General features: G+C 31.9%; 1 protein-coding gene across 4 annotated transcripts in view; it reads left to right on the top strand.

Moving 5' to 3' along the window:
- Positions 1–17,227, top strand: part of LOC131805125 (rootletin) — a 90,703-nt gene that overhangs the window by 49,587 nt on the left and 23,889 nt on the right. For all 4 annotated transcript variants that reach the window (XM_059128384.1, XM_059128386.1, XM_059128385.1 and 1 more), the window contains exons 2-3: positions 14,680–14,907; positions 14,970–15,037. In XM_059128384.1, the coding sequence (XP_058984367.1) occupies positions 14,726–14,907; positions 14,970–15,037 (250 nt within the window). In that variant the 5' untranslated portion in view covers positions 14,680–14,725. The remainder of the gene's footprint in view (positions 1–14,679; positions 14,908–14,969; positions 15,038–17,227) is intronic.

Raw genomic sequence — 17,227 nt, 5'->3', positions numbered from 1 at the left:
TTTATTTATATTCATTCAAACTTATTTAAATTGCTTTATTTTTATCTCTTTTTTTTTTTTTTATAATTTCTCACAATTGTTTCTCTTTTATTTCTCACTTCATTTAATTTACTTTGCATTTAAGTTTTCACAAGTTTTTTTTTTTTTTTTTTTTTCTTTTTTAAGTTTTCATTTTGTAATTATCATTTTAATTTCCTTTATTTTGATACTTTTTTTTTTTTTTTTTTTTTTTTTTTTTTTTTACATTCTCACTTTTTATTTAATTTAATTTACTTTGTTTTTTAATTTTTCAGGAGTTTTTTTTATTTTCTTTAATAGTTTTTCATTTTTCACAATTCTTGTATCAATGTTTTTATTTTACTTTCACTTTTTTAAAATTTCCTTTATTTTGATACTTTTTTTTTTATTTTTTTATTTTTTTATTTCTCACTTTTTATTTAATTTAATTTACTTTGTTTTTTAATTTTTCAGGAGTTTTTTTATTTTCTTTAATAGTTTTTCATTTTTCACAATTCTTGTATCAATGTTTTTATTTTACTTTCACTTTTTTAAAATTTTTATTTGTAAACTACCGTAATCTAGTGATCCGCGTCGCGGGCTTTAGGGGCTGTAACATAACGTTACGTCCTTTTCACAATTAAGTTACTGGGGCGCCACCTGAAGGCTTGACTTTTGTCGGAAATCCTTTCTTCGGGTTTCTAGTACCTGTTTAAAAACAGGTCCCTGCTCTCGGGCGCCAATTAATTCAATGTTAATTTATTTATTTTTTTAAAAATTTGTGATTGCTGCTTACTGCAAGCAATCACGTCTTTATTGGTTAAGGTTCCGGACTACAAAGAAAATAATGAAATAAAACTACCCTAACTTATACTTTGGATTCATGCACCCAGATGATACTGGACACCTGCTCGTGTTGGCGATGGAATGTTGCTGTCTGCCTGTTGGATGTTGTTGTCAGTGTTTCGGTGGGAACTGCAGTGTCAGCAAAATGACACGCTTATACTTTGGTTGATGAATTCTTTGGGTTGCTAATGTTGAATTTGAATATGTCTGGTGTTAACTTGTATAGGTCCACGTTTTGGTATAGCCCCTATATAACGGTACCTCCCGATATTCGGTATTTTGATGGTTTTTGCCACATTTTTTCACTGATTTGTCTAAAAATTGGTATTTGTGGGTCATAATGGGTCCTAGTTCGTGTGGCGAAACATTGTATGTGTAGGTCCACGTTTTGGTATAGTCCCCATATAACTTAATGTATTTTTACTTGTTTTTTATAAAATGGCGTAGGATAAATGCCCCTAAGGTCGGCATGTCCCAGTAGTCGACTGTCGACAGAATTTTTTATAAAATGGCGTAGGATAAATGCCCCTAAGGTCGGCATGTCCCAGTAGTCGACTGTCGACAGAATTGACCAAATAATGAAATAATTGCAAAAAAACGTCAACAATGTTCTCTGCTCTCTTTCTGTAAAAAAAAAACAATGAGCTCCGATCATTTATTACGAGAGAATAACGGTTTTCATCAGTGAGTGTCTTCCAACGCGTGCGATTGTGCTTCTTTGTAAAGAAAAAATTGGTGGTGGCGTCAACTTAATAATCGATTTAAGTAAATTAAATTTAATACTTTTGGAATCAGAAATATTTTATTAAAGTAAATAACAGTCTAAAGATCATTTTATAACTTAAAAACGTACAAATCAAGCATTTTTCTATTATATTTTTTAATGCCGACATTAGGAACAGAAAAAAAGAGATTTGCCAGTAGTCGGCAGGGGGTGCCGATTACTAGAAAAATATAATTATTGACCCATTTCACCAAAACTTGAGAAAACTATTAAAAAATAATCCAAAAACTACACAAATAAAAACATATTTTTGTGTCGGCAGTTGTTTTTATTTGTGCTTTTTGACCAACTTTTCTAAATTAAGTAGGTTTTTTAAATCAGCTATTTGACGTTTTAGATAGCGGTGGCATTTTTGAAGAAAGGAAAGAGATCAATTCACAAATTCCAAATATAAGAAAGGTACTTTTTTCTTTTTTATTTAATCTCATTTTTATTTTAATTGAAAATCCATACGTTACTGAAGGTACCCATATTATTCTTGATTTTCTACCTATAGGGTAAGTGGGCCTAAGTTCGGCATGTCCCAGTAGTCGGCACTTTCTATTTTAAAGTCCAAATAAATGAAACTATTATAACTAAATGTATTTTGTTTACTTCAAATATATTGTCAGCTATCTTTGTGTACATTTTCGCCAAGAAAAGGTGATTTATTCTAATAAAAATTAAATTTTTGTCTGTGAAGGTCCTAAACAATCCATATTCTTAAGAAAAGTACAACAAAGACGTCGAATCAGTTTAACTAAACAAAAATATTATATTTTAATGAATTAATTTATTATTTTTATTAATTATTCTTACAAAATTGGTATGACGACTGTTGGAAAATGCCATACCGACAATTGGAAAGTGGTGCCGACTACTGGCAAAAAAGCATTGTTTTAATAAAACTACAAATTTATGAAATTTAATAAAAAGTTATTAAAACTTTATTTATTATTGCAAAAACTATACAAAATTTCGAATCCGAATAAATTAAGTTTGTAATAATTGAAAAGTTCCACTCAGAATGGTTAGCGATTAAAAACGCGAAAATCCTAAAAGCGCCGACTACTGGTACACTTATCCTATTTGGTTTAGAATGATAATTAAATAAAATACTATTTAAAAACGAAATTAATTAATTGAACTGTGAATTAGTAATATAGCATTGTTTTATACTATTAGAAATAAAAAAAATACAAAATAATATTTTTTTTACTGAAATACTATATGCCGACTACTGGCAAATAGACATGCCGAGCATTGGAAAATGGTGCCGACTACTGGCAAAAAATTACTATTTTAGTAAAATTGCAAATTTTGCCAATTTAATGAAAACAAATTCAATTGTAGTTTATTATTTCGAAAACTAAACCAAATTTGGAATCTGAACAACTTTATTTTTCTGCAATTGAAAGATTTCACTCAGAATGTTGAAAGATTGAAACATTGAAAATTGTAAAAGTGCCGACTACTGGTACACTTACCCTATACATACTTAAAGAATGCTCAAACGTTCTATGGTAGCCTACCATGCAAGCAAACGTCATAGGTCTATTTATGATATGTTAAACATTGTTGATTGATGGTTGGTTAATACTCCTTATGTTCCTTCCCTTATTATAAATTTCATCGAGTTTGTTCCTAGCGTTCGCAGAAATTTAGATTAAACCCTAATGTATTACCCTAGCTTGTTCTTTGCCTGATATAGCTTTTGAGCATATCTATGTGACAAGAGTCGCGAGAATTGGAAAGTTTTTTGTATGTACCGCAATAAGGGGAAATTGGAGATGTAATGCAATGGGATTATCTGCTCTCTGGTGCCTTTTAAGAGGTCCACGTTGTATATAGGAAGATGACATTGATATCAATTTCTGCAAATGCATAATTTGTTTGCAATTACTTGTGACTCAAGAATGTTAATTAGCCAGTATTTACTGGATCTGATGCTCAACTCTCTTCTAGTTTTGTTAATTCTAATGGCGTTCTTACAGCGCTCTGTAAAGTCAAATCGAATTCCACTGACGTAGATAGCTCCAGTATACCACTGGACTTTTTGAAGTTAGTGAACACATTATGAAAAACTATATATTGTCACACGTGAGAAGATGTAGCTTTTCGTGAAAATCGCAGTACGACGGGATTGTTACTCTACATGACTGACGAAACTTAAACAGAAATGCAGTAGTTGTTTCATTAGATATTACAAAAGCTTTCAATGCGATGGCTCGCCCTTTGTTGGTAAGGAAGCTTACGAATAATTTAATTTTTTCTGATACTGTCTGAATATCTCATCTTTGCGGTAGATCGCAATTTGTCTCGTTAAACGAGAAATCTTTAGCGATACTTTTTCTTTCCTACTTGTGGTATAACACGCGGTTTTTGCGGATGATGTTTATATTATTTTGAAGGATGACACATCCCCTCCAGCTACCTTTTAGATCAGAATGCAAGTAGTTACCTTTACGTTTCAACCAGTGGTGCTTAGATTATTCACTGACAATAAGCTTCTTTAAAAGAAATGCAATAATGTCTGGAAGTTAGGCATATAATTTTAACAATACTTTGGGTAGAATCGAGTACGTTTTGTTAGCATATATTCTAGGTATTTTGGTTGAGACAAGCTTTCAAACTCTACTCAAGCAATATGTACCCTACTTAGTGTTAAGGTAAGGCCACATTGGGCAAATATTTGACGAAAAACTTAAGATATTTTTTAGTCACAATCTGACCGCCAAACATTATTTGATGTTAAACACAAAAACAGCTCATTTTGGGAAAACTAAGTTATTTGCTAGCAAATAAAAATTTGATCAGTGTGCCTTTTTTGTCAAACATTCATTTGGCGGTGCGAATATTTTGTAAGGTCAAGCAATAGAAAATGTCAGCATTGTCGCCGTAAAAACTGGACACTGTAAATTAAAATGTTTGATAATATATAAAACGAAGTATTATATTAAAAACCCTACCTATACCCTACACCACTTTGCTAAGTTAGTAGAGCTCCACATAACAATTAAAAGTTTTTATGGGAGAATTCAATCATACACGCTATGATTATAATTATAAGTTAAAGTTCAAAGGACTAAATATGCCGAAGCATTTGTATATTTTAAATTCGGACTTGTATTGCCCATTTGGTTCACAATTTATTTGAAAATGGATAAAGCTATACACTAGTGGCCAAAACTAAAGCAACTGAAATCGCAAACACAATAAATACCCTGTAACTTTTACAAAAATAAACAAATCGTAATTATTTTTCCAGTTCTAAATGAGGTACTTTATTTACTTTTAAAAAACTATTTGAAGTGAAAATACAAAAATAATTTTGGTTAAAAAATACAATATATTAGAAACTAAAATGACCCAATTTTTGCCTGGTTGAAACTAAAGCAGCTTTTTGATTTTTTATTTAAAATAATTAAACTTTGGCTAGTAGTCGATAGTATAACCATTATTTTTGATAGCAGGTGCACACCTACGAGGCATTGAATCTATAACACGCTGAATTTGTTCCTTGGATTTGCTTTCCCAGGCACCCTGAATTCTTTGGAAAATATTGTGTTTATTTTTTTCTGAATCTCGCTTGATCTTCCTGTCTAGGATACGCCAAAGGTTTTCTATAGGGGTTTAGGTCAGGTGAATGTGCCGGTCACGATAAAACACCGATTTTTGTCTCCCGCAACCAATCTTTGACGAGTTTTGATGCATGTTTGGGATCATTGTCATGCTGAAACAGCCAAATAAGCCGAATATTTTCCTCAGAGAAAGGGACCAATGTGATGACCAACACATCTTTGTAAAAAAACCGACCCATAACTTCCTTTTTTTTCATAGATAGGCCCAAGTCCATTTTTGGCCCTCAATCATGCTTCACTGTACCCTTGCAACACTGTGGCTTGAGTATTTTTATTTTTGGTCTTACCGTAAAATTGTTCATGTCTGAGCCATTAATATTAAATGTAGACTCATCTCAGAATAAAATGTTTTCCCATTGAGCCGGATTCTAATAATTATTATCGTTTCCGAAAGCCATCCAGGCTTTCCGATTTTTTCAAATATAAATGGCTTTTTTGATGGCTTACGGGCATGCAGGCCAGCTGCCACTATTCGTCTACGCACTGATACCGAGCTTTTATCCAATGATAGCCCTATCACCAACTCAGTTGAACTCCTAAATGGTTGTTTTTTTATTTCTCTCACAATTTGTTGATCAGTACGGCCAGAAGTTTTTCACGGCCTTCATCCGTTATAGACTGTTACTACTGATCCAGTTTCATAAATCCGACTTATAGGACAAATCACAGAAATGTTTTCTGGAAATCATTTTCTGCGATAGCTTGTCACTGTTAATTTGCTGTTAAATTCAGGTACTGTATTTGCTTCTAGCCATTCCACACCTTTTTGGGCAGTACTTAAAAAACGAAAACAAACGCGTGCTATTGTAAAAAAAACTTCTCAGAAATGTTTTATGACAAGCGAAATTGTTGTAGAAAGCAAAAAGCGATAAATATAACAGTAAAAACAACTGAAATTGCAGCGGTCGTAAGTGCCAAATTCCATCCCATTTGGACAAAGATTAGATGTTTAAAAGGTAAATCGAACGAAGTTATATATGGGAGCTATATCCAAATCTGAACCGATCTCGATAAAATTTAGAAAATGTATTTCTGAGCTGTATTTGATATATTTCTCCAAATATTGCTGTTACAGAGTGCATATTACGGCTGCGGAGGACAAAAATAGCAAATCGGATGAAAAATATATATTTCAGCTAAATCTATATCTGAACCGATTTCGATCAAATTCGGCATACTTATTTTCAGGCCTAATCTGTTTGTATGTGCAAAATTCCATACAATTCCTGATAATACACTTTTGGTGCACAATAAAAGGCAAGTCGGACGAAAATATATATCGGAGCTATATCTAAATTTTTACCGATTATCTCCAATTTCAATAGAGTTCGTCCTTGGGCCAAACAAATGATTTGTGCAAAATTTCATCTGGATCGGGCAATAAATGCGATCTGTACTTTGTTACAAGAATACATGGACAGACTGACGAACAGATGGACGGACAGACGGACGGACATGCTAAAATCGACTCAGAATGTGATTCTATGCAGATCATCAAAAGGAACTATGTGTCTATCTCGTTTCTTTTTGCCTGTTACAAACAAATGCACAAAGACATAATAAGATGCAATAAGTGGTTATTTATTTATTTATATGAATAAATAAACAAATAAATAAAAATAACTTTGATTATTTTCTCCATTAATGATTATTTTGTAAAAAAAATGTCGATATAATTGAAAGGAATACACATGCAAACGCAACTGCACGCTACCAATTTATGATTTTGCAAGCATGCATACATACATACACCCATGCATTCAAAAATTCTGGCAAAGCAGTCATATACCTAAACAGCTGGTCTTTTATTTGCCTTCTCCAAAAACAAATAATACACGAAACTCTATTTTCTTTATGTCTCTCTTTCACTCTCTCCCTAATAATAGCTGATAATAAATTAGTATATATAAATATACCTATATATATATATATATATATATATATATATATATATATATATATATATATATATATATATATATATATATATATATATATATAAATATATATATATATATATATATATATATATATATAGCATTTTCAGATTAAATGAAACCTTTTGCAATTCAAATGAATCTTTTTGCAGTGGAAATGAAACCTTTTGCAGTGGAATTGAAACCTTTTGCAGTGGAAATGAAACCTTTTGCAGTGGAAATGAAACCGTTTGCAGCGGAAATGAAACCTTTTGCAACCGAAATGAAACCATCTGCAACCGAAATGAAACTTTTTGCAAATCAAATGAAACTTTTAAATTTATAGAAGGAAAAATAACAAAACATTTTTATTTTTAAATTAAATCAATTAATAATTAATAATAATATAACTAATATATTGACAAAGAGGATTTTTTATTGATTATAAATATCCACATTTATTTATATTATTTCTTAAATTTTCAATTATTGTAATAACAAATGGTTCTTTATTGATTTGATATAAAATGCTTCCATATTATTAAATTCCAAATGCTTAACGCTAAAAAGAGAAATTTAAACAAATTTTGCCCTTTATAGGTATGGCCAGGACTGAAATGTGAAATTAAGCTTTTCCACAATTTTTTATAGTTATAGTATACTATTAATCTTACCTAATAAAGGATTCCCGCTTCGCAGCTTTATTGATTATGGAGATAGAGCAGTCGTGATTTCAATAGACCGATAAGTGGAAATCATTAAATGAACTATGATCATGATTGTATACAGTTTATGGGGTCTACGACAAATATTTAGAGATGTTACAAACCGAATGACAAATTTAATATATCCTCCTTTCCATGGAGGAGATTATAAAAAGATACCTAATTCGGGTCCTTTGTAAAAAATACCTTGAAAAACTTTTTTCAATCTTTCTGCATCTACACTTGTGTTTTATGGAAGCTTTAAGAAAAAATTTTATAAAAACATAAATATTAATAATCAATAAAAATTCCTCTTTAACTATATATTAGTAATAATTAGTTAATTTAATTTTAAACCTACTAAAAATAAAAATGTTTTGTTATTTTTCCTTCTAAAAATCTAAAAGTTTCATTTGATTTGCAAAAAGTTTAATTTCGGTTGTAAAAGGTTTCATTTCGGTTGCAAAAGGTTTCATTCCCGCAGCAAAAGGTTTCATTTCCACTGCAAAAGGTTTCATTTCCACTGCAAAAGGTTTCAATTCCACTGCAAAAGGTTTCATTCCCGCTGCAAAAAGTTTCGTTTGAATTGCAAAAGGTTTCATTTAATCTGAAAATGCTATATAATAAACCTATGTTTCCTCGCAGTTTGATCCAACAGTTTCATTGGCAAAATATATTTAAACAATGTGAACATGTGTCAAACTTGTTTTCCCATAGCATTATTTTACGACTGTTTGAACAAACAAAATTTGTCAAATATTTGACTGCAATGTGAGCATCAAATCAATCGGTCACATTAGGTACGGTCACCTTTTGTATCTAATGTCGCTAATATCATCTAAATAACGAAAAAACGGAGATTAGTTCAGGGAAGCATTTTATCGCTCTGAAATTTTGCTCAGACATTCATATTACCTCTAATATGTTTGGCATTAAAAATGGGACATATCGGCCCACGTTTTGGTAAGGCCCCCATATAGCGTAACTTCCTGATTTTTGGTATTTCGAAGGTTTCGGCCACAATTTCAAACGCAATCATGAGCATAGACAAATGAAGATATAGACAACGAAAAGTTAGTTTTGTTTTTTTTATCCAGGTGGCTCTCATCATGTTTTGCATAGTCAACATGCTTATTTACGCGTTCAAGCCACTCGACTTCGAAAACACATTTTCGTTCGTTTTTCAAGAATTTAAGTTGATTATTTCGGAATTTTTCGATGTCATAACGTACTTTTGACATTTCTTTTATTTACAACAATTTTCAACTGAGAAATATCCTACAGTTTTTGTTATTTTTAACGTTTTAGAATTGAGTGACTTCAATATTCCCACTCAAACCCCTGAAACGATATAGACGACATCTGCTGATCCGATTTATTTCGAAGATAAACGGTGAGAACATTTCGTTGTCTATATTTTCTTTTGTCTATGTCATGAGTATCTTGACATTTTGAGTTCTGAGCGGACAAAATCTCTCCCTGCTAAATTTTGTGAAGATAAATCCACTATTAAGTATTGACCGTATATAACGGCACTTCCAAATTTTATGTATTTTGGGAATTTCTCTCTGCAAAATATATAATGGTACTTCCTAATATTACGATTTTTACAAACTTATTATTTGGTATTTTGTCTCCCAATGGATGGATGGAAATATTACAAAAATTCCCTATATAAATCCAAAATTTGAGTTAAGCCAAAAAAATTATTTATCCTTTGTAAAACCTTCTAAATCTGAAGACAAAAATACTACATATTTTTATGAGGAAAGGAATAATTATAAAAAAATATATACAAAATTGGCTAGCAATTAAGCATTCCTACCTGATATAGACTAAAACCTTATAATATATTTAGAAAAAAAAAATATATATATGTGACTGACATGTAAAAAATCATCCTTACCATCCTCCTTTACATCTCTCTTATTGTCTTAAATTGGATCATCAGTCAAAATTGAGGGTGAAATAAGTAACCTCACCACTGATTTTTTAAAGGAGACTGAAATACTTTTATGTATAGTTTTATATATAGTTTAGAGTTCCAGTTAATAACAGGATAAAAACCCAATAGATACTTCTTTAGAAAGACCAACAAAAAAAAAAAGAATAAAACAGAGAACAAGATCAAGGTACATTCACCGCAAAATCAGTTGACTATTTTCACCATTTTTTAAATTAAACAAAAACGGCAAAAAAGGGCACGAGCTTTTTGTTGATTATGAAAGATGACATTCCATTCTAAAATACAAAATTAAAATGTTAAGACTGAATGAGAAAAGAAAACCAACCGAAAGGTTTGGCTGTTGATTCAATTCTAATTTTATTTCTAAAATATGTTCCTTACGTACTACTGAAACTAATCTAACTTAACCTAGTCGCAGCCACACAATTGTTCTTATCTATTCTAATATTGAATGGAGAACATTGCAGGGCTGCTTGACATCTCATTCAAGTGGTCTTGTGCATCTACTGAGCGCATCGATATATGTGCGTGTGGGTCATAACCTTTATTATCTCACACATTATCGTATGCGTCAGCGCACAAGATCACCGAATTGTTCACAGTGGTGTTTTATGGCGGCTGGGAAATATGTAATTTTAGAGTATTTATATTTTATTGCTAGATTTTCCCAGCGCCTAAACCACACTCAAAAGTATGAACAAAGTATTTTGTACAAAGACCTTCTCGTTATTATTTTTTAAAACTCCACATACTTTTCGAATATGAATTAATTTTTAAAATATTTTTACATCATTATTTTTAAAACTTTTTTATTCTAAAACACTGATAACAACCTGTATTCGATGTTTGAATTTTAAAATAATAACTTTTGATGAAAAAAAAACTAAATTATTGCAATTCAAAAAAAAAAACAAAGACAAATTTTTTCCTTCTTCGTGCGAAAAAGTGAAATATTTCTTAACTTTGCCACTGTGTAATTAAAAAACCAAACAACGTATGACTTTGAAATTTTCGGTACTGAAGTAGAATTTAGTGTTCTGTAATAGTTTAAAAACATTTATTCCAAAAGACGAATTTTATTTTTCAATTAATCTACGTGATTGGTGATTTCACCCCTCTGTGCGGAGGTTCAATTCAGAATAATGTCGCTCAAATTATCAAAATACCGAATATCGGGAAGTATCGTTATTTGGGGTCTATACAATAACAACATGGCGTATTTACGAACTTAACGTGCCTACTGGCCAAATACACTCGTGTGCATCGATAAATATGTATATATATATATATATATATATATAAATATATATATATATATATATATATATATATATATATATATATATATATATATATATATATATATATATATATATATATATATATATATATATATATATATATATATATATATATATATATATATATATATATATATATATATATATATATATATATATATATATATATATATATATATATATATATATATATATATATATATATATATATATATATATTAACTCATTAATTCAGAGCGGATGGGGCGATTTGGATTACATTCTCTTGTTTGTAATTGCAGTAAAGGTTTTCACGAACGAAAAGTTTGAGAAATACTTCCGAAATTGAAAAAATCAAAAGTTGTGGAATTGTTGCAGAATGGCTTTTCACGCTCATAACTTAAGAACGGCTAGGCGGATTGGGACAATTAGCCCCAATTCGGAATGGTCTGTTGGCTTCAACCCTAAGCAATCAACGGTCAAAACTGCAACAAACATCAAATTTTAGAATAAGTTTAGATTTGTTCGAATTGATCACCTTTGTCACATGCTGCCCGAATGTTGCTCTGCGGTATTTTGGCCCATTCCCGGCGAAGCGCTTGCTTGAGGTGATCGACACTTTGGTATTTTTTTAGTGCCAACCTTGTTTTCCAAAATACTCCAGACACAATATTCCAAGGGATTGGTATCCGAAAGTTTTGGTGGCCATTGTGCGCTGGAAATGAAGCGAGGAACCTCATTTTGTAACCATTCTTGGTTGGTGCGTGCTGAGTACGAAGGTGCACATTTTCACCCGACCTCTTTGGAATATTGCGATATGTTCAGCTTACGAATCATTTTTCGCCCACTGCGACGCGGGCTGTACCTGGAATAAATTTAACAGCAGTAGAAATGACAGGAGTCTGAAGTTGGATGCAGTTTTTTCATCTGAACCTGTATATTCAAGCCCATCAATGGACCCTGTAGGGGACAAAATAGTACGATGTACAAAGTTTTGTTCAAATCGGACACTTTCTTCGAAATTAATTGTGCGCATTAGATGATTTTGCTTTAGGGTATGACATTTACCTAAAACTACCATTCGAATGATCATGGGATAATATTTAGCTAGTGAAATGGACTACAATTTTGTGTAAAAAAACTAAAATTTTTCATTCGACAGGGATTACTTTTTATGCTGACAGTCGCTTCCCATCGAAATTACAAATTGAAGCAACCCGTTTTATTCTTGTACATTTATATTTAATCCCAAATCATGCAACCTTGTATTCTATTTAAATTAGTACTAATATAGACAACTTAGCCATTACGTTAGTAAATAACTGCGTTCTAGACGACAGTTTCGCTTCTCAAACATAGAACCTAAGTCAGAATGAATTTGAATAAACCACTCATACAACGATCTCCATTCTAACATGTTACATTGTAACCATCAAATCTGTTTCATGGACGCCCAACGAAGAAACGGCGGCCCAAAACACAAATAAAAGTGTTTCAAAATTATGATTAAAGAAATAATGCAATAATAATCGTTTCATTGATAGAGGAATCGATGTTTAAAAATATTCTTTTAAATTTCCTTTGAAACAACAAATGACATTAATGTAGGGCAATTGTCACCATCAGTATCGTAAAATATAAATCGATTGCATGAATATATCACATTATTTCAAGACAGCAATGGATAAAAACTATAAATTTTGAAAAAAAGAGATGTGAGTTTCTGTGATTAAATTCTTTTTGACATTGTAGGTTTTGGATAGGAGCATGGCAGAATCAAGAAGGTAAAGTCATGCAAACATATTTTTAAAAGATATATTTATAAATCCATTGTAAATACACAAATCAGAGATGGAAATCTAGTTTAAATGCAGTGAATTTTGACAAGGTAAATGACGAAAAATGCAGAGATGGGCATGCTTGTTTGAAATGACTTTTCCTTCTTAATTTTACCATGGATAGGAGGATCCAATGGTCGTAACATCTCCATTTAAATTGGGAATGAACATTAAAATGGAGTGAACTATGAATCCTTTTTGAAGTATTCCAATTATTCTGTATTCCAATGTATTGAGGAGTTCGTTCATTTTAGTAAAAAGGGTATCACATCTACAGAAAGTTCAACGTAAATTCTAGTGTTGTAGGCTATCACCTCGTTCGACTGTCACTTGTTTTTAACTTGATTTGATTTAATTTAATTATTCACAAACCCGTCATTAAGGATCCAAGTAAAGTTTTCTACTCGTTCCAAATGTGTTTGTACTTCATCCAGCTAGAGTATTCATTTGTGAACAGTCGACAGATACAAGACGGGAAATACAGCTATTTGATCTCTATTAGATTGGACCTCAATTATCGTTCTTTGAAAATATGAAATGAAAACTTTTAAAGAGAATCCAGCCCCTGGTGTTTTGTCTAGGCACGAAGACCAATATGTTGGTTGATAATTTGAGACGCAATGAATCTGGCTGATGATATTAAAGTTAAACAGTTGTCTTCCTTCTAGGACAATCGGAGAGATAACTGCCCATTATGAAATAAAAAAGAGTTTCCTTCTCCGATTTCTATGCATACTACGGATTTGTAAATATAAATTTGGACAGTGAGATGTTTTCAAACGAATAATTTTGGAAAAATTGTAAACATATGATTGTATGACTTTACCTACTTAATTCTACCATGATACATACTTTTTTGGGTCTTAGATTATTTTGTCGATGAGTTAAATAAGGAATGACAAATTTAATATACGATCCAAAGTACGGTGTGGGGGTACAAAGACGAAATTAATATGCGCTCCATTCTATGTATGATGGGTTGAAATTAATTTAATGGGAATCTTAGCGTCTACTTTCCATATTCGGCCAGTGTAAGAATGTATGACAGCATATCTGGAGTTGCGCAAGGAAAATTCTCTTTGTAAAAGTTATTAAATGAGAGCATCGTTGAAAAGCGAAGCGTTCACTCTTAAATTATTTCGACTACCTCAGAAGTTATGGCCTTATCCTCGACACATTTTGACCTATAGCCACGTTTAGGCTCAAACAGGTCCAAAGTTTGTAATGTTATAGCAAGAAAGTGCACTAGTTCCATGTAATAAACCATAGAATAAAAAATGTGTTCATCTGTTCAAAATTACACAATTTAGAAAACCTCGATTCTGAATCACATAATTTTCTTGGGAAAAGCACTCGATCATGGGTATGAAATAAAACCTTTGACATATGGTCAATTATTCAATAGTTTAGACTCAGAACGTTTTGAAGACAATTTCGTGGTGGATGTAGAAGATCAATAATATTGAGATAAGTTATGAAGCTATCTAAAAACTAAATATTGCATATCGTATCTACTTTTTAAGGAGATACATGCTTCTAAAACAAAACCGTTAACCCCTTGTACTCTAATTGGTAAAAGCTTAAATAAAATATTTTAGTCAGAGAGCCAAGTTAAGAAACGAAAATTCATTAACATATTTAGAGTGCAGAGCCTTGTTTTACTTATATTTTTTCTTTTTTGCCATTCTATCAGCTGAACATCCTTCACTTTTGTCTTTCCTTTTGTAGGACCCATACATATGTCTTTGAGTTTGAAAGTTTATCCGTTAATTAAATGCATCATTTATATCCATCACTGAAAGGAGATCAGCTATGTCCCTTGGGCTTTCATCCACAGACCCGGTATCCGACGAGATGCAAGCGCTGTTTTCGTGACTACAAAGAGCATGGTGGACGAAGAGGCATCGAAGATGTAGCTGCATCATCGCCAAATCTCTCCGATGGCCTGAATTCAAGGTAAGGAATACAACTTCCCGCTCTTTTAAATTTATAATACTTCTCAAACCTTTCTCTCTAAGGCCATCTTCACGAACGTGGACTTCAACGCAAAACTTGTCGTCCCTGAATGGCAGTAGCAATGATATTGGTATGGAAGAGAAAGAGAGGAACCATTTTCCTCTCCTATAGCAACGATTAATTAATTACAACTGATTTTCCAAATTCTCTAACAAAATTTATAGCATGTCTTGTTTCTTTTGGTAGTATTTGGCACAAATGCATTACACACATACATACGTACATATATTTTAGAAATAATCAGTTTATTTTGTTTGTAGTTAAATTAGTTGGTACTGAAGCAGTTGGATAATTTGCACAGTGGAACAATTTCAGAAAAAGTGTTGGAAAAGTTGGCAATGAATTAAAAGTAAACCGCGTTGTAACAGTAAGGAAATGACAAAAGTCTGACGGGTTGATCTTCAAATGGAAAGTTGCCGGTGGTTACGTAACTTCTTCATTAGGTCCCGTAGTTACAATAAACTGTGAATCCAGATACTCGGCCGAACTTAATGTAGTTTACTTGTTGCCAGTGAAATCCGTTGCAGATTAAAGTAAAAGTCTTCAAAATGCCATAAAGTGCGGTACCAAATCGTGAAACTACATAGACATTTTCCATCTACATAAGTTTTTGCTATTGTGAGATTCAAATACCAAATTGGAAACAATTTTTTATGGCAAAACAACACAGGTAAACACATTTGCTAATTTGAATTTGGCAACCCTTTTCTGACGAACTTGACCTTGTAATTTTTCAAATAAAATATATTTTCATACCTAAAATATTTTCCTATGACGAGTGGTAGATTTTACAAAAATAATAAATGTTCTTTGGCACGTTAAAGCTGTTTTACATTCCATATCTCAGGAATACCAAAATTTATTTCTCTGTTCTTGGACTTAAACATATAAATATAAATATTTCAAACCCTTTATCTAAATGAGTTTTTACTTTAGGTCCGCCTTTAAGGATCATATCCGCAAAACTACCAGCTGAAAATATTGCCAACATCTTGACAATATCTGCTATCTGAATTCTGTACTGCAACGAAAACTTACACTTGCAATTTCTGGAAACGCATTTAATGTCAACTAGACTATAAATGAGAGATGCGAATTGTTTACCTGTATTGTAGCAGACAAGGTTAGGTTTCATTCAACCATTCCATAATTAAGTCTTACATGACTTATCAGATTATTTTTTTTATACCCTCCACCATACATAGTATGGAGGGTATATTAAGTTCGTCATTCCGTTTGTAACTCATCGAAATAATCATTTTAGACCCAACAAAGTATATATATTCTTGATCAGCGTAAAATTCTAAGACGATTTAGCCCCGTCCGTCCGTCTGTCCGTCTGTTGTAATCACGCTACAGTCAAAACGAATTTATCCTGCAGACAAGCTAAAAGCTTCGCGGGAAAATGTATTGTAAATTTTAATATACACTTCACTTCAATAGATAGGAGCCAAAATTTTGCACAAATCTCTCTTTTGTCTACAGACAGGTCAAGTTCGAAGATGAGCATCGTATAGCCCCCATATAATGGTACCCCGATATTCGGTATTTAGATGATTTTACCCACATTTTTCAATAGAATTGTCTGAAATTCCACAAAAGGAGTCCCTTGTGAGTACTTTACTCCATGAAAAAGAATTGTCTATATGAGTCCACGATATCGTATAGCCCCCATATAACGGTACCCCCCGATGTTCGGTATTTTGACGAGTTTAGAAATTGTCTAAAATTCCACAAAAGGAATTCTGTGTGGGTATTTTACCCCCTGAAAGAGAATTGTCCATATAGGTCCACGATATCGTATATCCCCCATATAACGGTACCCCGATATTCCGTATTTTGATGATATCAGCCACATTTTCCCATGGAATTGTCTGAAATTCCACACAATGAGTTCGTTGTGAGTACTTTTTACCTTGGAAGAGAATTTTCTATATAGGTCTACGATATCGTATATCCCCCATATAACGGTACCCCCCAAAATTCGGTATTTTGACAATTTTTCGAAGGAATTGTCTGAAATTCTACACAAGAAGTTCTTTGTGAGTACTTTACCCCCAGACATAGATTTGTCTATATAGGTCCATAATATCGTATATCCCCCCATATATCGGCACCTTCCGATATTAGGTACTTTAAAGATTTTAACAGAATTTTAAATGGATTTTATTTTTTGAAAATTTTCTAATTCGTCCCAAATGGTGGAGGGTATTCATAGTTCGGCGTACGCCCATATTTAAGAACGAACTACAAAATATAA

Source organism: Musca domestica, unplaced genomic scaffold, assembly GCF_030504385.1.
Source record: "Musca domestica strain aabys unplaced genomic scaffold, Musca_domestica.polishedcontigs.V.1.1 5, whole genome shotgun sequence".
In the NCBI taxonomy this organism is placed as follows: Eukaryota; Metazoa; Arthropoda; class Insecta; order Diptera; family Muscidae; genus Musca; species Musca domestica.
The sequence above is the reverse complement of the archived record's forward strand: the minus strand, read 5'-3'. Positions and strand labels throughout refer to the sequence as shown.